Genomic DNA, 25,795 nt, shown 5'->3' with positions numbered 1-25,795 from the left:
AAGGCTCCCTGTGGGATCGTCCTATGTGCCTGGAATATCAAAAAATACCTTTATGTGACAAACCTCATGTACTCTCTAAGAGCTCAACAGCGCCCCCTACAACACCTGGGAACCTAACACCCCCACAGTAAACCTTGAACAGCAAATTGCAGCTTTTCCTGTGAACCATCTTCCTCCAGTTCCGCCTTTTTCTTTTAAAAAAAATATTTTCATTCATTTTATAAGAAAAAATACAAACAAAACAAATATAAAAACAAACAACACACAAACTTCTTATACAATCTTAACATCTTTCCTCTAACATCTTAGGGTCTCCTTCTGAAATTCATTTTCAGTCTTCATTGGCAGTTACATATATTAGCAATCACCCGTGATTATTTCCTTATAACATTCTATCTTATGAAATCCACGTCCAGCATCATTACCAAAAACCTCTATCATCTTCATTTGCCATTCTTCTACTGTTGGTGTCTCTTGGTTCTTCCAGTTCTTTGCAATTAGTAGTCTTGCAGCTGTCGTGGCATACAAAAAGAAAGTAATATCCTTTTTGGGAATTTCTTCCCCTGTGATTCCCAATAGAAAGGCTTCTGGTTTCCTTATAAAAATGTCTTTTAACACCTTTTTCATTTCATTATAAATCCTTTCCCAGAAGTCCTTTATCTTGGGGCACGCCCCCCCCATATGATAAAAGCTTCCTTCTTTCTCTTTACACTTCCAGCATTTATTATCTGATTATTATCTGACATTTTTGCAAGTTTTACAGGAGTTAAATACCATCTATACATCATTTTTATCATGTTTTCCCTCAACGCTGCACATGCCATAAATTTGTAACCTTTTTTTCCACAACCTCTCCCAATCTTTAAGCATAATATTGTGCCCCACATCCTTAGCCCAATCAATCATTACTGATTTCACTTGTTCATCTTTCGTATGCCACTCCAGCAATAAATTGTACAGTCCAGAAAGATTTTTACTCTTTGTATCCAACAGTTCCGTTTCCAGTCTGCATGTGTCTGTCTGAAAACCTGTATTTTTATTATCAGCATTGAACATTTCATTAATCTAGTGGTACTGTAACCAATCGCTTAACTTATCTTTAAGTTGTTCATATGACTGTAGTTTAAATTTGTTCTGAACTTCCAACAGCAAGTCACTATATTTCAACCACTTAGTTTCCATATTTAACTTTTTCTGGGCCTTGGCTTCCAGTGGAGAAATCCACCCAGGTGTTTTCATAGAATCATAGAATCATAGAGTTGGAAGAGACCCCAAGGGCCATCCAGTCCAACCCCCTGCCAAGTAGGAAACACCATCAAAGCATTCCTGACAGATGGCTGTCAAGCCTCCGCTTTAAGACCTCCAAAGAAGGAGATTCCACCACACTCCTTGGCAGCAAATTCCACTGCCGAACAGCTCTCACTGTCAGGAAGTTCTTCCTAATGTTTAGGTGGAATCTTCTTTCTTGTAGTTTGAATCCATTGCTCCGTGTCCGCTTCTCTGGAGCAGCAGAAAACAACCTTTCACCCTCCTCTATATGACATCCTTTTAGATATTGCATTGGCTTTTTTAGCTGCTGCATCACACTGTTGACTCATGTCAAGTTTGTGGTCTACAAGACTCCTAGATCCTTTTCACATGTACTGCTCTCCAGCCAGGTGTCACCCATCCTGTATTTGTGCCTTTCATTTATTTATTTTTTGCCCAAGTGTAGTACTTTACATTTATCCCTGTTAAAATTCATCTTGTTTGCTTTGGCCCTTGTTTTCCTTTCTAACAAATCCTTATATCTGATCCAAACATTGAACAATGATTTTCTAATTATATGATTCTTAAATCCTCTTTGGGCCTTTATCTTATCATACCATAAGTAAGCATGCCATCCAAAAACATTATCATAGCCTTCCAAATCTAGCAAATCAGTATTTTCCAGCATAAACCATTCTTTGAGCCAGCAGAACGCTGCTGCTTCAAAATGTAACTTTAAATCTGGCAGGGAGAAGCCACCTCTTTCTTTGACATCCGTTAAGAATTTAAACTTAATTCTTGGTTTTTTCCCCTGCCAGAAGAACTTGGATAATACCTTTTGCCATTCTTTAAAACACTTCACATTATCAATGATAGGCAATACTTGGAACAAAAACAACATCTTTGGGAATACATTCATTTTCACAGCAGAAATTCGGCCCAGCAATGATAACTTTAGATTTGACCATATCTCCAAATCTCTCTTAATTTCATTCCACAACTTTTCATAATTGTCTTTATACAAATTCAAGTTTTTTTATGTTAGATTCAGACCAAGATACTTCGCCTTTTTGGCAAAATTCAAACCAGTGGTAACCTCTAATCTGGATATCTCATCTGTTGTAAGATTTTTACAAAAACTTTGGTTTTACTCTTATTCAGTTTCTGCAAACTGTCTGAATTCTTGTATCAGATCCAGTGCTTTATTAGCACTGGTTTCTGGATCCTGAAGTGTCAGCACCAAGTCGACCACAAAGGCTTTTAACTTCTACTGTTTTGACCCTACCACAATACCTTTTACCTCATCACTCGTACCTCCAGGACAGAAATAAAAAGCAGGGGTGGAAGAGGGCACCCTTGCCTGGTTCCATTTTCAATTCTAAATCCATCTGAAACCACATTATTAACAAAACAAAACAAAACAAAGCAAAACAAAATAAAAAGTTCCTACCAGTAGTACCTTAGAGACCAACTAAGTTTGTTCTTGGTATGATCTTTCGTGTGCATGCACACGAAAGCTCATACCAAGAACAAACTTACCGTTGGTCTCTAAGGTGCTACTGGAAGGAATTTTTTATTTTATTTTGTTTTGACTATGGCAGACCAACACTGCTACCTACCTGTAACACATTATTAACAATAATTTTAGCTTTTTGCTCAGAATAAATCGCATCAATACCATTTAAGAAATTTTGGCCAACCTCCATATTATGCAAATTCATCTTCATAAAACTCCATGAAACATTATCAAAGGCTTTCTCCACATCAATAAACATTAAAATGGCTTTACAATTCTTTTTAGATTCTAGCATTTCCAAAATGTCAATAACATTTCTGACATTATCTTTCATATGCCTCCCAGGTAGGAAACCTGCCTAGTCTTTGTTTATATATTCCTTCAAAACTAGCTTCAGGTTTCTTGCCAGAATATTTGCAAAGATTTTGTAATCCACATTCAATAAGGAGATTGGTCGATAAGTTTTCACTTGCGCTCTATCTGTATCTGGTTTAGGAATCAGAGAAATAAAAGTATATTTTCTGGTCTCAGGTGCTTGGCCCCCCCTTAATATCTTATTACACACACCCATCAGTGGTCGAATCAGTCATTCCTTCAATGTCTTATAATACTTGGATGTTCGTCCATCAGGTCCTGGAGCCTTCCCGATTTCCATCTGGCTTATAGCCATCTCCACCTCTTGTCTCGATATCAAATAATTAAGTAGAGTCTTTTTCTTTATGGGAATTTTCTGCAAACCTTTAAAGTTCAAAAACGGTTGTAATTTAGCTTTATCTTCTTTTTCCTTTGTATATAACCATTTGTAATATTTCTGAAATTTTTTCCTAATTTCTGCAGTATTCTCAATGGATTTCCCAGTGACTGCAATGTGTGTAACTGTATTTTCCTTCTGTCTCTTCTTCAGTTGCCAAGCTAACAATTTCCCACATTTATTTGCAGATTCAAAGGTCCTTTGCTTCATCAATTTTATCTTCCTTTCGATCTTCTGATTAATAATTTGCGAATAATGGGATTGTAAAACTTTAATCTCCTTTTGAATCTGTTGATTTTTCAGATTGCCTCTTAAGTTTTTGCTCTTTCTCCTTCAATTATCACTCCATTGATATATAATTTTATGAAATAACTCCAGAATAAGTTGTGTTTTGAGCCATCAAACATATGAAATAAACCCATCAAACATATGAAATAAAACCCAACTTGATAGCAATCACATAAGACATTGACAAAAGTCAGCCTCAGCAAGTTGTGCTTCCTTTTTCTAGTTATTTCGCTATAACATTTGATAGAATACAGCTAATTGAACAAACTTTGTTGCATTATGTTCTTGATTAAATTATCTGTCCATTGATATATAATTTTATGAAATAACTCCAAAATAGGTTGTTTTTTGAGCCAACAAACATGAAATAAACTGTTTTTGCTTCCACAATTTTGACCACTACTGTATATCAAACCAAGGAACATTCAGCAACCCATCAGAATCTAATAATAAATATGTTAGTTAATGACAAACAACAAAGGTAATGAACATCCAGCTCCCTTCAGTTCTTTTTCATTGGTTCCTAAAGCTCTAATCCCTTTTTGTCTCCATTGCAGATTTTGATGAATTGGAAATCGAGAACAAAGGTGAACACGACAAAATCCACAGAGAGGAGAAGCCACTTAAAAATTTGGAGTGTGGAGACACCAGCAGTCAGAGCTCCCATTCCACTTCCCATCAACAAAATCTAATTGGAAAAAAACCCTATCAGTGCGTGGAATGTGGAAAGAGCTTCAGTCAGATCTCCTCTCTCACTTCCCATCAGAGAAATCATACAGGGGAGAAACCCTATCAGTGTGTGGAATGTGGAAAGAGCTTCATTAACAGCCATAGTCTCACTACCCACCACAGAATTCATACAGGGGAGAAACCTTATCAGTGTGTGGAATGTGGAAAGAGCTTCATTAGCAGCCATAGTCTCACTACCCATCACAGAATTCATACAGGGGAGAAACCTTATCAGTGTGTGGAATGTGGAAAGAGCTTCAGTCAGAGTGCCAGTCTCACTTCCCATCACAGAATTCATACAGGGGAGAAACCTTATCAGTGTGTGGAATGTGGAAAGAGCTTCAGTCAAGGCCAAAGTCTCACTTCCCATCAAAGAATTCATACAGGCGAGAAACCCCATCAGTGCAAGGAATGTGGAAAGAGCTTCAGTAGGAGCTCCTCTCTCACTTCCCATCAAAGAATTCATACAGGGGAGAAACCCTATCAGTGCAAGGAATGTGGAAAGAGCTTCACTAATAACTCCGATCTCACTTCCCATCAAAGAATTCATACAGGGGAGAAACCCTATCAGTGTGTGGAATGTGGAAAGAGTTTCAGTCATGGCTCAAATCTCACTACCCATCAGAGAATTCATACAGGAGAGAAACCCTATCAGTGTGTGGAATGTGGAAAGAGCTTCACTGAAAACTCCAATCTCACTAAGCACCTGAGAATTCATACAGGGGAGAAACCTTATCAGTGCATGGAATGTGGAAAGAGTTTCAGTACGGGCTCTGATCTCACTTCCCATCGAAGAATTCATACAGGGGAGAAACCTTATCAGTGCGTGGAATGTGGAAGGAGCTTCAGTACGGGCTCTGATCTCACTTTCCATCAAAGAATTCATACAGGGGAGAAACCTTATCAGTGCGTGGAATGTGGAAAGAGCTTCAGTAAGAGCCACAATCTCACTTCCCATCAAAGAATTCATTCAAAGGTTGGAAAATCCTTCATTATATAACTTTAGGAGCCAGGCAAATACCCACCTTCTTAACCAGGCCCCCCATCAATATTTTATTCGAGTCGGCACCACTGGGTAGGGGGGTCTACAAATTAAATATATGAATCGCCTTCCTTTGTACATGTTCCAGCTTGTCAATATCCTTATTGTTATCATTTTTTGAATTTATGTCCCCTTCATCTGAGGATGTCACAATATAAACGTAAAGGATTAAAACATGGCTTTTCTAAAACAAGGAAAGCCAGAGAAATCTCTACTCCCCTTTTTTGGATGGAGTTACAAACTTTTGATCGGAGAGAGCTGTGGAAATAGTGCATCTTGATTTCAGTAAGGCTTGGAGGCCAGCGACTGAGGAAGAAGAAGAAGAAGAGGAGGAGGAGTTTGGATTTGATATCCTGCTTTTCACTACCCAAAGGAGTCTCAAAGCGGCTAACATTCTCCTTTCCCTTCCTCCCCCACAACAAACACTCTGTGAGGTGAGTGGGGCTGAGAGACTTCAAAAAAGTGTGACTAGCCCAAGGTCACCCAGCAGCTGCATGTGGAGGAGTGGAGACACGAACCCGGTTCCCCAGATTATGAGTCTGCCACTCTTAACCACTACACCACACTGGCTCCAGGAGGGAGCACAAGGTGAGCTGAGCTTGCAGGACACACTGTAGGTTTTGCGGGTTTGTCTTTTTGGGGCTGTTTGTGATTAAGTATTTGTGCTTACTTGTTTCCTTACTTGTTTGTGTGCTTCTTTCCTAGGGTTTGCAAACTTGATCAGGATGACCTCAAGCTCATCATCCAAGTCATTGATAAAGATGTTGAATAAGGCAGGGCCCAAGACAGAACCCTGTGGCACCCCACTAGTCACTTCTCTCCAGGATGAAGAGGAGCCGTTAATGAGCACTCTTTGGGTTCAGTCAGTCAGCCAGTTACAAATCCACTGAATGGTAGTATTGTCTATCCCGAAAGTTACCAGTTTCTTTACAAGAATATCATGGGGCACCTTGTCAAAGGCCTTGCTGAAATCAAGATGGGCTACATCTACAGCGTTCCCTTCATCTACCAGGCTAGTAATACTGTCAAAAAATGAGATCAGATTGGTCTGACATGACTTATTTTTCAGAAACCAATGCTGACTTTTAGTGATCACAGCATTCCTTTCTAGGTGCTCACAGACCGTTTGCTTAATGATCTGCTCTAGAATCTTTCCTGGTATTGATGTCAGGCTGACTGGGCGGTAATTGTTTGGGTCCTCTCTCTCCCCCTTTTTGAGAATAGGGACAACATTTGCCCTCCTCCAGTCTGCTGGCACTTCGCCTGTTCTCCAGGAATTCTCAAAGAGTACTGCCAGTGGTTCTGAAATCACTTCTGCCAGTTCTTTTAATACTCTTGGATGTAGTTCATCTGGACCTGGAGACTTGAATACATCTAAATTAGCCAAGTATTCCTGTACTACCTCCTTACTTATTCTGGGCTGTGTTTCCCCAGCTGAATCATCTGTTCCATATTCTTCAGGTCAGGCATTGTTTTCTTTTTTTGGAGAAGACTGAGGCAAAGAAGGCATTGAGGAGTTCTGCCCTTTCTCTGTCCCCTGTTCGCATTTCACCATCTTCTCCTCTAAATGACCCCACCGTTTCCTTGTTCTTCTTTTTGCTACAGACATACCCATAAAAGCCCTTTTTATTGCTTTTAACCTCTCTAGCAAGCCTGAGTTCATTCTGTGCTTTAGCTTTTCTGACTTTGTCTCTACACGTGCTGGCTATTTGTTTGAATTCCTCTCTGGTGGTTTCCCTCTTTTTCCATTTTTTGTACATATCCCTTTTAAATCTTAACTCAGTTAAAAGTTCTTTAGATAGCCACCCTGGCTTCTTTAGGCACCTTCCATGTTTGACGTTGATAGAAGACTATATCAAAAATAGCGAGCTACGAAAGATAACAGAGGAGAAAATGAGGATATAAAATACAGATATATTGTCACAAGAAGTACCGGGTAATTGAAGCAATAAACCAAACAAAGGTAGGGAAGTCTCCAGAGCCAGATGGAATAACAGCTAAATACTATAAAAAACTGAGTGACCAACTTGTGAACCCATTGAAAGACACTATGAATGAGGCCCTAAAAACAGGGGAAGTTCCAGAAACATGGAATGAGGCTTATATAACTTTGATACCAAAACAAGATTCACATGCAACATTGGTAAAAAATTATAGGCCTATATCATTATTGTTAGGTCTGTGTGGTGGTGTCTCATGAGTAACGAGGCAGGAGCCCAACCTGTCTGTTTACAGGATTATTGTGCAAACTATTTACAGTGCAGGACTACAAAGTACATGTCCATCTCAGTCACTAGCAGAATGTGGGAGTGGCCCCTTCCGGCTCTTTCCCCAGCATAAGAACTTCGGCACCCGAACTCTCCTCCTACCCTCTTTGCGTTTCAAACTCTCCTCCTACCCCCTCTGTGCAACTGGGGTGGCGGAAATGGTGTGCCTCCCTCCTGACCAGCCGAGCGAGGTGAGCACAGGGTCTCTGTAGCACCCCCAAGCCCTCTCCTCGCCAGGCTAGCTCCTTCTCATTCCTCCCCACTGGAGGTGTGGCTGCTTTTCTCGCTGGAAGAGGTACTGCTGCTCAGTTGGCGTTGGGGATCCCTGTATCCCAACAGTCCCTCGGGTCCCCTCAGTGGGCCACGTGGCAGTTCCCTGACAATTATTAAATAATGATTACAAATTGTTTGCATTTGTTTTGGCAAATAGATTGAAAAAAATTCTAAAAGATTTTATTCATTATGATCAATCTGGATTCCTTCCAGGCAGACAAAGATAGTTAGAAATGTATTGAATATTATAGAATACCTGGAAGTGAGAAATGAAAAAAAAGCAGCATTGATGTTTATAGATGCTGAAAAAGCATTTGATAATGTTTCTTGCTGATAATGGATGAATGTAATATTCAAAAAGGAACAAGACAATGATGTCCATTGTCACCACTGTTGTTCATTCTGGTACTGGGAGTTTTGACAAGAAGGGTAAGAGAAGATAGAGAAGTGTCAGGAATAAAAGTAAAGAAAAATGAGCACAAGCTGAAAGCATTTGCAGATGATTTGGTATTAACCATGGAAGATCCAAAAAATTCTTTCCCAAAAGTAATGAACATAATACAAGAGCTTGGTCAAGTCGCAGGATTTAAATTAAATAAAAGTAAAACCAAATTGTTATTAAAAAATCTGAAAGGAAAGAAATAATAGAAATGACAGGGATAGAAGTACATAAAAAGTAAAGTATTTGGGTGTATGGATAACAGCAAAAAATATAAATATTTTAAAGATAATTATAAAAAATGGCATGAAATTAAAAGAAATATGGAAATATGGAATAGGATGAATCTCTCTTTATTGGAAAGAATTGCAACTATAAAAATGAATGCACTTCCAAGGATATTATTTCTCTTCCATACTATTCCAGTAATAATGGGGAATGCATGCTTCAAAGAATGGCAAAGAGATCTCAAGATTTGTCTGGAATGGGAAAAAGCCAAGGATAAAAAGTAAGATATTAACAGATGCAAAAGAAAAAGGCGGATTCTCACTTCCAGACTTAAAATTATTCTACGAAGCTGCATCCCTAATATGGATCCAGGATTGGATCAAGTTAGACAGGGAGGAAAAAACAGACCTGGAAGGACATGACAATAGGTTTGGATGGCATGCTTCTCTTTGGTATGGAAAGGCAAAAATACATACAGGGTTCCATAATCATATAATAAGATCATCGTTTAAAGTGTGGGGGAAATATAAAGACTTACTAGAACCTAAGACACCCTGGTGGTCATCACCTATAGAGGCATTGTCACTTAAAACATTGGAGAAAAAGGGAGAATGGCCAACATACAGAGACTTACTGGTAGAACAGGAGGGAAAATTAAAATTGAAAGAATATGAAGGAAAAAAGGAACATCTTCAAAGTTGGTTGCACCATAGACAGCTAAAGGATATTTTCAAAGAGGACAATAAGAAAGGTTTTTCATATTCGGTTTCCAAATTCCAAAAGGAAGTGATAGAAGAAAACTCGAAATTATTTTAAAAAGGCATATCTTATCCTTTTGGAGTGGGAAACTAAAGATGAAGATCAAGGGAACTAATAGTACCACTGTATTCCACTCTGGTCAGACCTCACCTCGAATACTGTGTCCAGTTCTGGGCACCACAGTTCAAGAAGGATACTGACAAGCTGGAACATGTCCAGAGGAGGGCAACCAAAATGGTCAAAGGCCTGGAAACCATGCCTTAGGAGGAACAGCTTAGGTAGCTGGGTATGTTTAGCCTGGAGAATAGAAGGTTAAGGGGTGATATGACAGCCATGTTCAAATATATCAAAGGATGTCATATAGAGGAGGGAGAAAGGTTGTTTTCTGCTGCTCCAGAGAAGCGGACACGGATTCAAACTACAAGAAAGCGGACAATGGATTCAAACTACAAGAAAGAAGATTGCACCTAAACATTAGGAAGAACTTCCTGACAGTGAGAGCTGTTGGACAGTGGAATTTGCTACCAAGGAGTGTGGTGGAGTCTCCTTCTTTGGAGGTCTTTAAGCGGAGGCTTGACAGCCACCTGTCAGGAATGCTTTGATGGTGTTTCCTGCTTGGCAGGGGGTTGGACTGGATGGCCCTTGTGGAGAAGCCAGATCTGTTGGGGGTGTCAATGCTGTGAGCCCCTTCATCCTACCCTCAGGTTGTATGTGTGAGTAAATGAAACTAGATATTATAAAGACACCACAGTCTACACTGACCTTCATTCCAAGGAAATTGGATCCTGGGTAAGTGCCTGGGAGCCCTGCAGTCTCACAGCTCAGAGACTGGGGTAGTTTGCAAATACACACAAACACATACCATCATTTGTGCCTGTGTTCCTAACACATAACCAAGTGTGAAGGGTGCATTGCATGCTTTATCAACAGCCCTGTAAATAAGGAAATGCCACCTGGTTGACTCAAAAAGAAGAGAAGAAGAGTTTGGATTTGATATCCCGCTTTTCACTACCCGAAGGAGTCTCAAAGCGGCTAACAGTCTCCTTTCCCTTCCTCCCCCACAACAAACACTCTGTGAGGTGAGTGGGGCTGAGAGGCTTCAGAGAAGTGTGACTAGTCCAAGGTCACCCAGCAGGTGCATGTGGAGGAGCGGAGATGCGAACCCGGTTCCCCAGATTACGAGTCTACCGCTCTTAACCACTACACCACACCGGGGCAACAAGGGAATCTTCTCCGGTGTCCCAGGAGGTCTGGGGGGCCCTTAAAGAAAGAGGAGCCATTTCTGTGCCCTGAGCCCTCGAAATGTCAGCAGACCCCCCTGCGAATCCTGCGGAGCTGAGCTCCTCCTGTCATGCACAGAGCATGGGAAATAAACAAGTTGAACTTGAGCTCTTGGTACACCAAACTAAATATGACATAATAGGCATCACTGAAACCTGGTGGGATGTGCCTCATGATTGGAATGTAGTAATAGAGGGATACAATCTATTTCAGAGAAATAGACCAAACAGGAAAGGAGGAGGAGTGGCATTATATGTCAGGGATGTGTATACCTGTGAAGAGATCCAGGATTTGAAACTCCAAAGCCAAACTGAGAGTATCTGGGTCAAAATTAAGGGAGAGAAAAATAACAGTGATCTCGTTGTGGGAGTTTACTACAGATCCCCAAGCCAAACTGAGGACACAGATGATGCTTTCCTGGAACAGATGACCAAGCATTCAAAAGGAAGTGAGATAGTAGTAATGGGGGATTTCAACTATCCTGATATTTGTTGGATGTCAAACTCAGCCAAGAGCACAAGGTCGAACAGATTCCTCACTGGCCTTGCAGACAATTTCATTGTCCAGAAAGTAGGAGAAGCAACAAGAGGATCAGCCATTTTAGATCTGGTCCTAACCAATAGTGATGACTTGGTAAGTGGGGTAGAAGTGGCAGGATCATTAGGTGGGAGTGATCATGCTCTTCTGGAGTTTATTATACAGTGGAAAGGAGCAACCAAGCATACTAAGACTCAAATTCTAGACTTTAAGAAAGCCGACTTCAGAAAACTTAGGGAAATGCTGGGTGAAATCCCATGGACAGAAATACTAAAAGGGAAGGGAGTTCATGATGGATGGGAGTTTGTTAAAAGGGAGATATTAAAAGCACAACTTCAAGCAGTACCAATGAGACGAAAACATGGAAGGTGCCTAAAGAAACCAGGGTGGCTATCTAAAGAACTTTTAACTGATTTAATCATAGAATCATCGAGTTGGAAAGACCCCAAGGGCCATCCAGTCCAACCCCCTGCGAAGCAGGAAACACCATCCAAGCATTCCTGACAGATGGCTGTCAAGCCTCCGCTTCAAGACCTCCAAAGAAGGAGACTCCACCACACTCCTTGGCAGCAAATTCCACTGTCCAACAGCTCTCACTGTCAGGAAGTTCTTCCTAATGTTTAGGTGGAATCTTCTTTCTTGTAGTTTGAATCCATTGCCCCTTGTCCGCTTCTCTGGAGCAGCAGAAAACAACCTTTCTCCCTCCTCTATATGACATCCTTTTATATATTTGAACATGGCTATCCTATCACCCCTTAACCTTCTCTTCTCCAGGCTAAACATACCCAGCTCCCTAACCCGTTCCAGGCCTTTGAGATATCTTCTGAAGAACGAGGAGGGAGGAGGAGAAGCAGAAGAAAGCAGCCTCTGTGGCAGGGGAAAGGCCTCCCTCGGGAGGGGGGGGTGGAGCCTGACAGCCATCAGCCCGGGATGCTTTGGCTGAGGTTCCTGCATTGCTGGGGGTGGGACTGGATGACCCTCGGATCAGGGCCCTATCCAGCGGGTGCCGAGGAAGTGCCCCGCCCCGCAAAATAGGCTTTAAAAGGGTTCCATAAATATGTCAATCATTCTATCGTGGGGGTTGGGGGGCGTGTGCGCGCGCGCAGAGGGGGCGTGGCCCCCGAAGGGACGCTGATCTGGGCGAGCACGAGCCCCGCGAGGAGGGCAAGTGGAGGTTGGAGGGAGGCGGGGAGGCAGTTGCGCATGCGCCACACTCGGCCCCGGTTGCTCCCCACTTTCTGCACTTCAGCAATGGAAGCCGATTGGAGAAACCCTTCTGGCTGGGCTGGGCGGACTCGGCTTTGCAAGGGTTAAAGGGAACCGAGGTGCCTTCCTAGAGAGGACCGGAAGCAAGGGGGTGCCAGGTCCTCCAGAGCCCGGGCCCCTCCCTCCCCCCTCCTCTCCTGCAAGGGCTGCCTGGCTGCCCCCTCCTGGGATCTGGTGAGTCTCCTCTCTCTCTCCCTCCCCCAGAGGGTGCAGTGGGGAGGCGGTGGGGGTCCCAGGGGAGGGTGCAGGGGGAGGAGAGGGTCCTGCCAGGGGGGGGGCGAGATCCTCCTGAGCAAGAGACCCTCCCTCCCTTTCCTGCAACGGGGGACGGGGTTGCTTTCCTCTCCTTCAAATCTTGCATTGCACTCCTACACGGGGATCTGGTGAGTCTCTCTCCCCCCCCCCCCAGAAGGTGCAATGGGGAGAAGGATGGTTCATGTGGGGGGCGGGATCCCAGGAGCAGGGGGTCTTGCCAGGGAGAGGTGAGGTCGCATGAGGTTTGCAACTACAGTACTGTATGTTTTGCATTCGTATAAATGGGAGAAAATGGGGGGGGGGAACCTTCCCATTGTCTCAGGAATTAAGTGATTACCATCTCAAAAGAATGGCCAGACTACCAGAAAGATAAGATAAGACAGTGTTTTTCAAGATGTTGCCTGGTGTGCCTTGGGAAAAATTGTGTTTATTTGATTCCTATTCAAGAGAATTACTTTATATATAGTCAATATAGGCACAGAGTTAAATTTTTTAACATTTTCTAATGGTGGTGTGCCTCGTGATTTTTTTCATGAAACAAGTGTGCCTTTGCCCAAAAAAGGTTGAAAAACACTGACATAAGACATTATCAGATAACCCGACAGACAGGAAAAACAACAACATGCAAATTTCTGTTGTGATGTTGGTATGATGTTTGTGGGGGTGGTCTTGAGCAACACCCCTTCTGTGATGTATGGAGGGGTGGTCTTGAGCTCCAGGGCAGGGAATTTCAAAATGGATATATAAGGCCTTGCACGCCATTGTTTGGGGTCCTCCTCCTCCTCTCTCCTGTGTGTGGGGGAGCACCCAGCAAACCCCCTCTCCCGCCTCCAGTTTTCTGCAGATTTGGCATGGTACTTTCCTGGGCAGAATCTGGGCTGTGGTACAGTCCTACCAACGCTGGTCACTAGCAAGTCTCATACACACTTGATCAGGGAACGATTTTTCTTCCTCTTATGGTATATCACCATTATAACAGAACACTGTATTTGCTTTGTAGTATTTCCTAGCACCTCATTAGCACAGGCAGAACTTGGCAGAAGACCAAAGGGTTCCTTCTGATCTCTCAGAGGCTTCCTGAGAGCACAGATGGATGAGCGAGACTCAGCTGGCCCTGAAGCAGGGAGAGGCCATGCCATCCAAACTGGGAGCAGTGGGGGATTCTGGGAAAACCGAGTGCAGAAGATCCTGGGTGAGGAGGACACCCTCCGCTCAGAGATGCAGAGCCAGCAGTTGAGGAAGTTCTCCTGCCAGGAGGCCCATGGACCCCGAGAGGTTTGCAGCCGACTCTACCATCTCTGTCGTCAGTGGCTGAAGCCAGAAAGGCACACGAAAGCTGAGATGCTGGACCTGGTGATCTTGGAGCAGTTCCTGGCTGTCCTTCCCCCGGAGATGGAGAGCTGGGTGAGGGAATGCGGAGCGGAGACCAGTTCCCAGGCGGTGGCCCTGGCCGAAGGTTTCCTCCTGAGTCAGGCAGAGGAGAGAAAGCAGGTGAGAGAGACATTACTCTGGATACTCCCAAGGGGCTCCAAGCAGGGTGGAGAACATCCCATAATGCTCTACTGATAGCCCATCCTTTTTCTGGGAAAGCACCCATGGAATGAGATCTAACACCCTTAAACTTTTTGTCTTTGTCATTCACATTCTAATATTTCTCGCCAATTATTCTCTGTTTTGAATCCTTGTTTAATTTTCAGGAAAAGGATCTCTTTGCAGAAATGGACCTGGATTCCTGTGAGGCAGAGAGGCCTCCGTTGGACACCAGAGAGAAGCCACTGGGTAAGGAGGAAGGTGGTTTTTCTCCATTTGGTCTTATTCTGTTGCTTTCCAACTAAACTGTGCATTCTTTTCATCTTTTTGTGGGTGGGGGGGTGGACTGTTGGGAAAAAGGGTCCAGAGGAGGGGAGATCTATTTCTGCACAACTGATATATGAAATAGGCACAAACATCCAAATACTCTCAGCAGGTCAGGCTCCTCAAAGGCCCATCTGTGGTTAGAGATGCCCTGTTTCACCTGTGAGAGAAGCAGGCACTCCTGGCATCCTGTTTACCTTTTTTCTTTTGCAGGTGACAGAATGATGCCGGCAAGACCTCCTGATCCGTCTTCTCATGGGGGCAGAAGGGAAACAGCGGCTGTGGAACCAGATCAGGTCAGGGGAAGCTGCCTTGTGGGGACAGAGGCCGAGGGATGGAGCAATGTCATGGACGGGTTGGGCACAGAGGAATGGTGGGAGGAAGCAGCAAGGGAACCAGGAAGGGAAGACGTCTTAGAGGCGAAGGAGTGGAGGTGGAAGAAGGATGAGCAGTCAGAGGAAGAAGAGGGAGAAGCCTGGGAAGAGGAGGTGTCAGAAGCTGAAGGGGTAACAGGGCTTATTGAGCTGGGAGACTCTGGCAGAATGCAGTGCAGAATCAGAGGCAGAAGAGGAAGGAGGCGAGTGGGAGGAGGGAGGTCGAGAGGCAGAGGTGAGTCAGGAGAAGGAGGAGCCACTGGTGTCTCCCTCTCCTCCTGCCAGAAGCCACCCTCCCTGCTTGTCTCTCAGAGCCAGGAGATGGCTGACAATGGAGGAGCAAAGGCAGGCTGCACACTGGCGCACTGTTGGATCACTTGCCAGAAACCCCAGAGAGGAGAAGACTTGGAAAGCTGTGGGGAGCCAGGGGCCTTCACTCTGAGCAACTGATTTGGTGGAGGAAGACCCTGACATGGAATTCTGTTCAATATTGATCCAGAGCAGAACTCCAGTGTATAGGTAGCAGAATAAAAACCTAAACACATTGCAGGATTAGATCAGAGGCAATTGTATTTCATTTGGCAGAGCTTTGCTGCTACTGAAGGCAAATGAGCATAATGGTCCCAAATCTAAAACGTTCAGGATTGGCCATGTCCATAAGAAATCCAGTTTCAGGAGGCTTAACATAAACTTACCATGACCTATGATAAGTCTAAACCTTAACACTAAGCATACTGTATACAGAACACCAGAAGGAAGAGAGATAGGAAGAGAAATTGCAACCCAGGCTCCTTCTGGCATCTTCTTATAGTCAGTATGACCTTGACAGAAGAGATAACAGAACCACTTTAACCCAGCTCTACTCAGCTTCTCTGAAGGAATAACCCAAACACCAGGAACCTTCTGCTTGTTTCTTTCATTCAAAGAAGGTTCCAGAACCCTCTTGAACTAATTAGAATAGAAAAGAGCAATATCAGGTCAATACATTCTGCACTAAGAAATGCAAACTGACGGACCCTCCGGGAATGAGCTGCTGTTCTCATTCAGCCTGAAACTCAGCCAAGTCTCTGAATATCGTGTTCTTGCTAAGAAAGGGTTAACTCCAGCTGTGCACTGTGGGATTTCCTGCCCATCTAACTCTGTGACACCAGGCTTCTGAATGTCGCCAGTAGGATTCATCTGTAGTTGCAGTTTTCATGGAATCCTAGAGTTGAAAGGGACCCCAAGGGTCATCAAGTCCAACCCCTTGCATTGCAGGAATCTCAGCTAGATCATCCAAGACAGATGTCCATCCAGACTAGGCTTATTTACTATCTATATTAATCACTGAGCAACAGTGTCCAGGATTCACCAAGCCAGCCCCATCCGCTGCAAAATGGATTCAAACTACAAGAAAGAAGATTCCACCTAAGAACTTCCTGACAGTGAGAGCTGTTTGACAGTGGAATTTGCTGCCAAGGAGTGTGGTGGAGTCTCCTTCTTTGGAGGTCTTTAAACGGAGGCTTGACAGCCATCTGTCAGGAATGCTTTGATGGTGTTTCCTGCTTGGCAGGTGGTTGGACTGGATGGCCCTTGGGGTCTCTTCCAACTCTAGGATTCTATGATTCATGGTTTGGGCTATAGTGCCGTCCAGCCCTGGTTCCTTTTCCCTCTCCTGACCTACAAATTCTGTAATAAAACAATGTATTTGCTTTGTAGGATTTGATAGAGCTTCTCATTAAGAAGGAAAAACTAGAGTTGAAAGGGACCCCAAGGGTCATCAAGTCCAACCCCCTGCATTGCAGGAATCTCAGCTAGATCATCCAAGACAGATGTCCATCCAGACTAGGCTTATTTACTATCTATATTAATCACTGAGCAACAGTGTCCAGGATTCACCAAGCCAGCCCCATCCGCTGCAAAAAGGGGCCTGCTCCCCATTCCTCCCCCTCTCCATGCCCCCATGAACCCCTTGAATTTGGCTCTAGGGCATTGGGAGGGATCCTCCCCAGAACAACTCACGAGGAGAGGAGAAAGTGGATTATTGCATCTGGGAAACTGGAATGCTTGCGTAGGCAGAATGACTTGAAAACCACAAGGTGAAGTACCTCCTATTTGCACAAAGACGAACACCCATAATTAAAACGCAGAATAAAAGAATTCCATTGAAGCTTTAAAATAAGTATTCATAATTAAATGTTTAGCAGATCATATTTCTGCTGTCTCAGAGAGGACATTTCCCTTTTTCTTTTAGGGTCCAGTGTGCTTTGAAGATGTCGCTGTTTATTTCACGGGCGAGGAATGGGCGTTGCTGGATCCTGACCAGAGAGCTCTGCATAAGGACGTCATGGAGGAGAATCGTGGGATCGTGGCCTCTCTTGGTAAGGCTCCCTGTGGGATCGTCCCATGTGCCTGGAATATAAAAAAAATACCTCCATGTGACCAACCTCATGTATTTTCACAGAGCTCAACAGCGCCCCCTACAACACCTGGGAACCTAACACCCCCACAATAAACCTTGAACAGCAAATAGCAGTTTTTTCTGTGAACCATCTTCCTCCAGTTCCGCCTTTTTCTTTTTTTAAAAAATATTTTCATTCATTTTATAAGAAAAAATACAAACAAAACAAATACAAAAACAAACAACACACAAATTTCTTATACAATCTTAACATCTTTCCTCTAGCATCTTATGGTCTCCTTCTGAAATTCATTTTCAGTCTTCATTGGCAGTTACATATATTAGCAATCACCCGTGATTATTTCCTTATAACATTCTATCTTATGAAATCCACGTCCAGCATCATTACCAAAAACCTCTATCATCTTCATTTGCCATTCTTCTACTGTTGGTGTCTCTTGGTTCTTCCAGTTCTTTGCAATTAGTACCGTATATCGCGGCGTATAAGACGGCTTTTTAAGCCCGAAAAATCTTCTCTGAAGTCGGGGGTCGTCTTGTACGCCGGCAACATCATGCGATGTGACCCGGAGTTCCGCCCCGCCACTGGCTGCATGGAGCCTCTCCCCGGCGCTCCAGCCGCAACCGCTGCCTCAGCCGCCATGGAGCCCGGGCTGGGCGTGGGCGGCAAGCGCGGAGGCTTCCTGTGCGGCGACGGGGAGGTTCTCCCCGCTGCCCCAGGCGTCGCTGCCGCCGCCTCAGCAGCCGTGGAGGCCGTCCTGCGCTTCGGCGGCAAGCGCGGAAATCTCCTGTGTGGCGCGGGGGACGCTCTCCCCGCCGCTGCCGCCGCCTCAGCAGCCATGGATCCCGGGCTGGGTGAGTATACCCCAAACTCTGTTTTTTCACATAAAAAGTTGGGGGGGTCGTCTTATACGCCGAGTCGCCTTATACGCCGCGATATACGGTAGTCTTGCAGCTGTCGTGGCATACAAAAAGAAAGTAATATCCTTTTTGGGAATTTCTTCCCCTGTGATTCCCAATAGAAAGGCTTCTGGTTTCCTTATAAAAGTGTCTTTTAACACCTTTTTCATTTCATTATAAATCCTTTCCCAGAAGTCCTTTATCTTGGGGCACGCCCCCCCATATGATAAAAGCTTCCTTCTTTCTCTTTACACTATCAGCTTTGAACATTTCATTAATCTAGTGGTACTGTAACCAATCACTTAACTTATCTTTAAGTTGTTCATATGACTTTAGTTTAAATTTGTTCTGAACTTCCAACAGCAAGTCACTATATTTCAACCACTTAGTTTCCATTTTTAACTTTTTCTGGGCCTTGGCTTCCAGTGGAGAAATCCACCTAGGTGTTTTCATAGAATCCTAGAGTTGGAAGAGACCACAAGGGCCATCCAGTCCAACCCCCTGCCAAGCAGGAAACACCATCAAAGCATGCCTGACAGATGGCTGTCAAGCCTCCGCTTAAAGACCTCCAAAGAAGAAGACTCCACCACACTCCTTGGCAGCAAATTCCACTGTCCAACAGCTCTTACTGTCAGGAAGTTCTTCCTAATGTTTAGGTGGAATCTTCTTTCTTGTAGTTGGAATCTATTGCCCTGTGTCCGCTTCTCTGGAGCAGCAGAAAACAACCTTTCACCCTCCTCTATATGACATCCTTTTATATATTTGAACATGGCTATCATATCACCCCTTAACCTTCTCTTCTCCAGACCAAACATACCCAGCTCCCTAAGCCGTTCCTCATAAGGCATTGTTTCCAGGCCTTTGACCATTTTGGTTGCCCTCTTCTGGACACGTTCCAGCTTGTCAGTATCCTTCTTGAACTGTGGTGCCCAGAACTGGACACAGTATTCCAGGTGAGGTCTGACCAGAGCAGAATATAGTGGTACCATTACTTCCCTTGATCTAGACGCTATACTCCTATTGATGCAGCCCAGAATTGCATTGGCTTTTTTAGCTGCTGCATCACACTGTTGACTCATGTCAAGTTGATGGTCTACCAAGACTCCTAGATCCTTTTCACGTGTACTACTCTCAAGCCAGGTGTCACCCATCCTGTATTTGTGCCTTTCATTTTTTTTTGCCCAAGTGTAGTACTTTACATTTATCCCTGTTAAAATTCATCTTGTTTGCCTTGTTTTCCTTTCTAACAAATCCTTATATCTGATCCAAACATTGAACAATGATTTTCTAATTATATGATTCTTAAATCCTCTATGGGCCTTTATCTTATCATACCATAAGTAAGCATGCCATCCAAAAACATTATCATAGCCTTCGAAATCTAGCAAATCAGTATTTTCCAGCATAAACCATTCTTTGAGCCAGCAGAACGCTGCTGCTTCAAAATATAACTTTAAATCTGGCAGGGAGAAGCCACCTCTTTCACCTCTAAGAAATTTTGACCAACCTACGTATTATGCAAATTCATCTTCATAAAACTCCATGAAACATTATCAAAGGCTTTCTCCACATCAATAAACATTAAAATGGCTTTACAATTCTTTTTAGATTCTAGCATTTCCAAAATGTCAATAAGATTTCTGACATATCTTTCATATGCCTCCCAGGTAGGAAACCTGCCTGGTCTTTGTTTATATATTCCTTCAAAACTAGCTTCAGGTTTCTTGCCAGAATATTTGCAAAGATTTTGTAATCCACATTCAATAAGGAGATTGGTCGATAAGTTTTCACTTGCGTTCTATCTGTATCTGGTTTAGGAATCAGAGAAATAAAAGCATATTTTCTGGTCTCAGGTGCTTGGCCCCCCCTTAATATCTTATTACACACACCCATCAGTGGTTGAATCAGTCATTCCTTCAATGTCTTATAATACTTGGATATTCGTCCATCAGGTCCTGGAGCCTTCCCGATTTCCATCTGGCTTATAGCCATCTCCACCTCTTGTCTCGATATCAAATAATTAAGTAGAGTCTTTTTCTCTATGGGAATTTTCTGCAAACCTTTAAAGTTCAAAAACGGTTGTAATTTAGCTTAATCTTCTTTTTCCTTTGTATATAACCATTTGTAATATTTCTGAATTTTTTTCCTAATTTCTGCAGTATTCTCAATGGATTTCCCATTGACTACAATGTGTATAACTGTATTTTCCTTCTGTCTCTTCTTCAATTGCCAAGCTAACAATTTTCCACATTTATTTGCAGATTCAAAGGTCCTTTGCTTCATCAATTTTATCTTCCTTTCGATCTTCTGATTAATAATTTGCGAATACTGGGATTGTAAAACTTTAATCTCCTTTTGAATCTGTTGATTTTTCAGATTGCCTCTAAGTTTTTTCTCTTTCTCCTTCAATTGGACAGAATATTTTCTTTTTTCTCATTCTGTGCCATCTTCCGAATTGAATTTTGCTGAATTAAGAAACCTCTCATAACTGCTTTACTTGTAGCCGTTTTCATATTTAAATCAAAAGAGTATTTTACGGTCTTTAGGGCATCTTTTACATTCTGTTCATTCCTAAATAAAGCATCGTTCATTCTCCATCTGAATGATCCCCGCAGAGTTAGTTTTAGTTCCAGAAAAACAGTGTTGTGATCAGAACAAGACTTTGGAAGTATTTCCGCTTTTGTCGCCATTGGAACAAGGTCTTTGGTAATCCAAATGTAGTCCAGGCGGCTAAACGATTGATTTGGCTCTGCGAAATACGCAAAGTCCTTTTCTGTCAGATATTTTAATCTCCAAATATCTAACAAGTCCACCAAATCAAAGAAGGTTTTGGGTAGTCTTCCATCATTTGGGTAGTTATCTTGATTTCAGCAAGGCCTTTGACAAGGTGCCCCATGATATTCTTTTAAAGAAGCTGGTAAAATGCGGGCTAGACAATGCTACCATTCAGTGGATTTGTAACTGGCTGACTGATTGAACCCAAAGGGTGCTCATCAATGGCTCCTCTTCATCCTGGTGACTTCTGTTTCAGTGTATCTGAAGAAGTGTGCATGCACACGAAAGCTCATACCAAGAACAAACTTAGTTGGTCTCTAAGGTGCTGCTGGAAGGAATTTTTTTATTTTTTATTTTTTATTTTACTATGGCAGACCAACACGGCTACCTACCTGTAACTCTAATATTAATGTACCTATTACTCTTTAAATGAAATCTTCGAAGATAACCCTCTTCAAAGTATAGGATGAGGAAGGAAATTAAGTATTTAAAAGGTGCTGTTGTTCAGTCGTTCAGTCGTGTCCGACTCTTCGTGACCCCATGGAGCAGAGCACGCCAGGCACGCCTATCTTTTACTGCCTCCCACAGTTTGGCCAAACTCATGTTAGTAGCTTCGAGGACACTGTCCAACCATCTCATCCTCTGTCGTCCCCTTCTCCTTGTGCCCTCCATCTTTCCCAACATCTGGGTCTTTTCCAGGGAGTCTTCTCTTCTCATGAGGTGGCCAAAGTACTGGAGCCTAAGCTTCAGGATCTGCCCTTCCAGTGAGCACTCAGGGCTGATTTCTTTAAGGATGGATAAGTTTGATCTTTTTGCAGTCCATGGGACTCTCAAGAGTCTCCTCCAGCACCATAATTCAAAAGCATCAATTCTTCGGCGATCAGCCTTCTTTATGGTCCAGTTTGATGTTGCGAGGGGTTCGTAGCAGTAAAACCCCCGCATCCAGAAACCATAAATCCCGGCTGGAATGGAGCCCGGTAGGCTTCTGTTGCACAGTTCGAAATTCCTTTCGATTTCAGCAGAGTTGCATACGCAGTCTCCTTGGAAGCAAAACCTGCTGCAAAAACGTCTGGAGAAAACAGTCTGTCACGAACTCAGAACGACTCTTGCTTCTTTCAGCAAAGCAGTCTTTTATTACAGCAAATCATAAATCACATACCGGGGGACAGAGCCGGCATGTCTGCCCTCCGTGAAACAGCAACGGAGAAGACTGGGAAATGCACCAGTACTAAAACATACAGACAACGTAACGTCACATCCTGTGAGCTGGACGCAGCTTGGAGCTGAGTGTAACCCTTTCTTTTTCTTTTTTATAAGAATTTATTGGTTTTTCAAGAAAAATAACAAACAAATAAAAACAATACAAACATACAGATTACAAAAAGTATACATACTACAAAAAATTAAACAAAGAAGAAAAAACTCATACAAAATATAAAAAAATACATAAAACACCTATTTAACTATCTTGATCTTATTTCAAATCTTATTCGAGGGACTTCCTCCGTTCTTTCTTCTGCGTTCAATTCTAATTTACTTTAGTAACTTTGTAACTATTTTAACAGTCATTCACCATTATTCTTCGTCTTCAAATAACATCTTATCTTATCTCTATCAAAACAAAATCGAAAATTCTTTCCAGTAGCACCTTAGAGACCAACTGAGTTTGTTCCTGGTATGAGCTCAACATGGACTCAACATGGACACTGGTACCAGAGCCTGCAATAAACCCAGATGCCAACTTTGCTGCCACATAAACCCGGACAACACCATTACTGGTCCCAACAACATCAAACACACCATCTCAGGACTATTTAATTGCTCATCTTCCAACATTGTGTATGCAATCAAATGCCAACAGTGCCCTTCAGCTCTCTATATTGGACAAACAGGCCAAACCCTACGCCAAAGGATAAATGGACATAAATCTGATATCAGGAATCACAAGACAGAGAAACCAGTAGGAGAACACTTCAATCTCCCAGGACATTCTATAAAAGATCTCAAAGTAGCTGTCTTAATACAAAGAAATTTCAGAAATAGACTGGAAAGAGAAGTGGCTGAATTACAACTAATCGCCAAACTTAAAACCACGGAGAAACCTGGTCTGAACAAAGACATTGGATTCTTATCTCATTATACATAACAAAGCTATCTTTAGCCATCCCACCACTTGCCTTTCCCTGCAAGACTAATTACAGCCGTTAAGAGTCGTCAACAGGTTTTCCACACCTATCAGCTGATCACCCATTCCTACCACCCTTCTGAGCAATACCCCTCCCCACTCCCTCACTATATTTAAGGATCTGGTGACTTCTGTTTCAGTGTATCTGAAGAAGTGTGCATTCACACGAAAGCTCATACCAGGAACAAACTCGGTTGGTCTCTAAGGTGCTACTGGAAAGAATTTTCGATTTTGTTTTGACTATGGCAGACCAACACGGCTACCCACCTGTAACTATCTCTATCAACTTATTCATACTCATAACTTCTAATATAAAAAACAAAATCTTAACTTCTTATATACTATTTTAACCTAACATTGCATAGCTATCGCCTATTATATTCACTGATTTCACTTCAAATGTCCAACTTTTCACGTTGTTTCAAATAATCTTTAAATTTCTTCCAGTCTTCTTGCACCTTCTCCTCCCTCTGGTCTCGGAGCTTCGCGGTCAGTTCTACGAGTTCCATGTAGTCAATTAACTTCATCTGCCAATCTTCTACTGTTGGGAGCTCTTCACCTTTCCAATTTTTAGCAATCAAAATTCTAGCAGCTGTTGTGGCATACATAAAAAACACTCTGTCTTTTTGGGTATCTCATGGTTGGTTATGCCCAACAGGAAGGCCTCTGGTTTCTTAGAAAAAGTGTTTTTCAACACTTTTTTGAGTTCATTAAAAATTTTCTCCCAGAAGTCCTTAACCTTTGGGCACGTCCACCACATGTGGTAGAAGGTACCTTCCACTTTCTTACATTTCCAACATTCATTACTCAATCCATGATACATCTTAGCTAATTTAACTGGCGTTAAATGTTGATTTAAGCCAGGATCTATCCAGGTCTTGTGCCCCTCTTTGTGCCCTGACTGGGCCAGGCGATAAGACTGGAACACCTATAGCTTAATCATGATACCTGGACTCAAGACTGTCTGTCATGAGCACCCTCACTTCCTCAGAGGTTGAATAAAGCGCTGGCTATATTAACTTGAAACAGTTCTTCTTTTATTTTCTACAAGCTACAATATATACATAACTATACAGCTTGTGTGGCTAGGTTTCTTCCACACATCTTATCTCCAGAACGAAACCCTGTCTCTAACACACACAGTGAAGGACACATTCCGTCTGACACAGAGAAGTTAATTAAGAGATCAAAGACTCAGTTCCCTCCCCCTTCTCTCAGACCATAAGTCACACGATTCTCACAAAGGGAGGGGGTGAAATACTAACATTAAATACCATCTATATAGCATTTTCATAAAATTTTCTCTTAAAACATTACATGCAGTAAATTTGATACCTTCCCTCCACAGCCTCTCCCAGTCCTCAAACATGATGTTATGGCCCACATCTTTTGCCCAGTCAATCATTACCGATTTAACTATTTCATCTTTTGTATGCCACTCTAGCAACAAATTGTACATTCTGGAAAGGTTTTTAGAGTTCGGTTCTATTAGTTCTGTTTCCAACTTAGATTTCTCTACTTGAAAGCCAATTTTCCTGTCTAACTTAAAAACTTCATTTATTTGGTAATACTGCAACCAGTCAGCAACGTCCTCCTTAAGTTGATCATAACTTTTCAACTTAAAGCTTTGGCCTTCTTGTTGCAGTATATCAGCATACCTTAGCCATTTTGCAGACATGTTGGGCCTCTTATAGGCCTTAGCCTCCACTGGAGATATCCATCTGGGGGTCTTTCTCTCCAATAAGTCTTTATTTCGAGTCCAAACCTGATACAAGGCATTTCTAATTATGTGGTTTTTAAAAGCCTTGTGGGCCTTAACCTTATCATACCAAAGATATGCATGCCAGCCAAATACATTATCATGTCCTTCCAAGTCCAACACATCTGTGTTTTCTAACTTAAACCAGTCCTTTAGCCAGCAAAAGGCTGCAGCTTCAAAATAAATCCTCAAGTCTGGCAGGGAAAATCCACCTCTCTCCTTGGAGTCTGTCAAAATCTTATATTTTATTCTAGGTTTCTTCCCCTGCCAGATAAATTTGGATAGGTCCTTTTGCCATTTTCTAAAACAGTCCAATTTATCTATAATCGGTATCACTTGGAATAAAAACAACATCTTTGGTAGTACATTCATCTTAATAGCCGCTATTCTGCCCATCAAGGATAACTTTAACTTGGTCCATATTTCTAGGTCTCTTTTAACCTCATTCCACAGTTTTTCATAATTGTCCTTGAACAGGTTTATGTTCTTTGGAGTCAAATTCACCCCTAGATATTTTACCTTTTTAACAAAGTTCAATCCAGTGTGATCTTGCAATTTCTGTGTCTGCAATGGCGTCATATTTTTTGTCAATACTTTAGTTTTGGCTTTATTCAGTTTAGATCCTGCTACTTGTCCAAACCTGTCAATTGTCTCTAACGCTTTGGGAACAA

General features: G+C 42.6%; 1 protein-coding gene across 1 annotated transcript in view; it reads left to right on the top strand.

The window, feature by feature from the left end:
* The window catches only part of LOC117044871, a 628,087-nt gene that overhangs the window by 595,477 nt on the left and 6,815 nt on the right, over nt 1-25,795 (top strand). The window contains 1 exon segment of the mRNA XM_033145648.1: nt 4,497-5,504. Within this exon segment, the coding sequence (XP_033001539.1) occupies nt 4,497-5,504 (1,008 nt within the window).

Source organism: Lacerta agilis, chromosome 4 (genome assembly GCF_009819535.1).
Source record: "Lacerta agilis isolate rLacAgi1 chromosome 4, rLacAgi1.pri, whole genome shotgun sequence".
Classification (NCBI taxonomy): domain Eukaryota; kingdom Metazoa; phylum Chordata; class Lepidosauria; order Squamata; family Lacertidae; genus Lacerta; species Lacerta agilis.
Note: the sequence above shows the minus strand (reverse complement) of the source record. Positions and strands in the feature narration are given on the sequence as shown.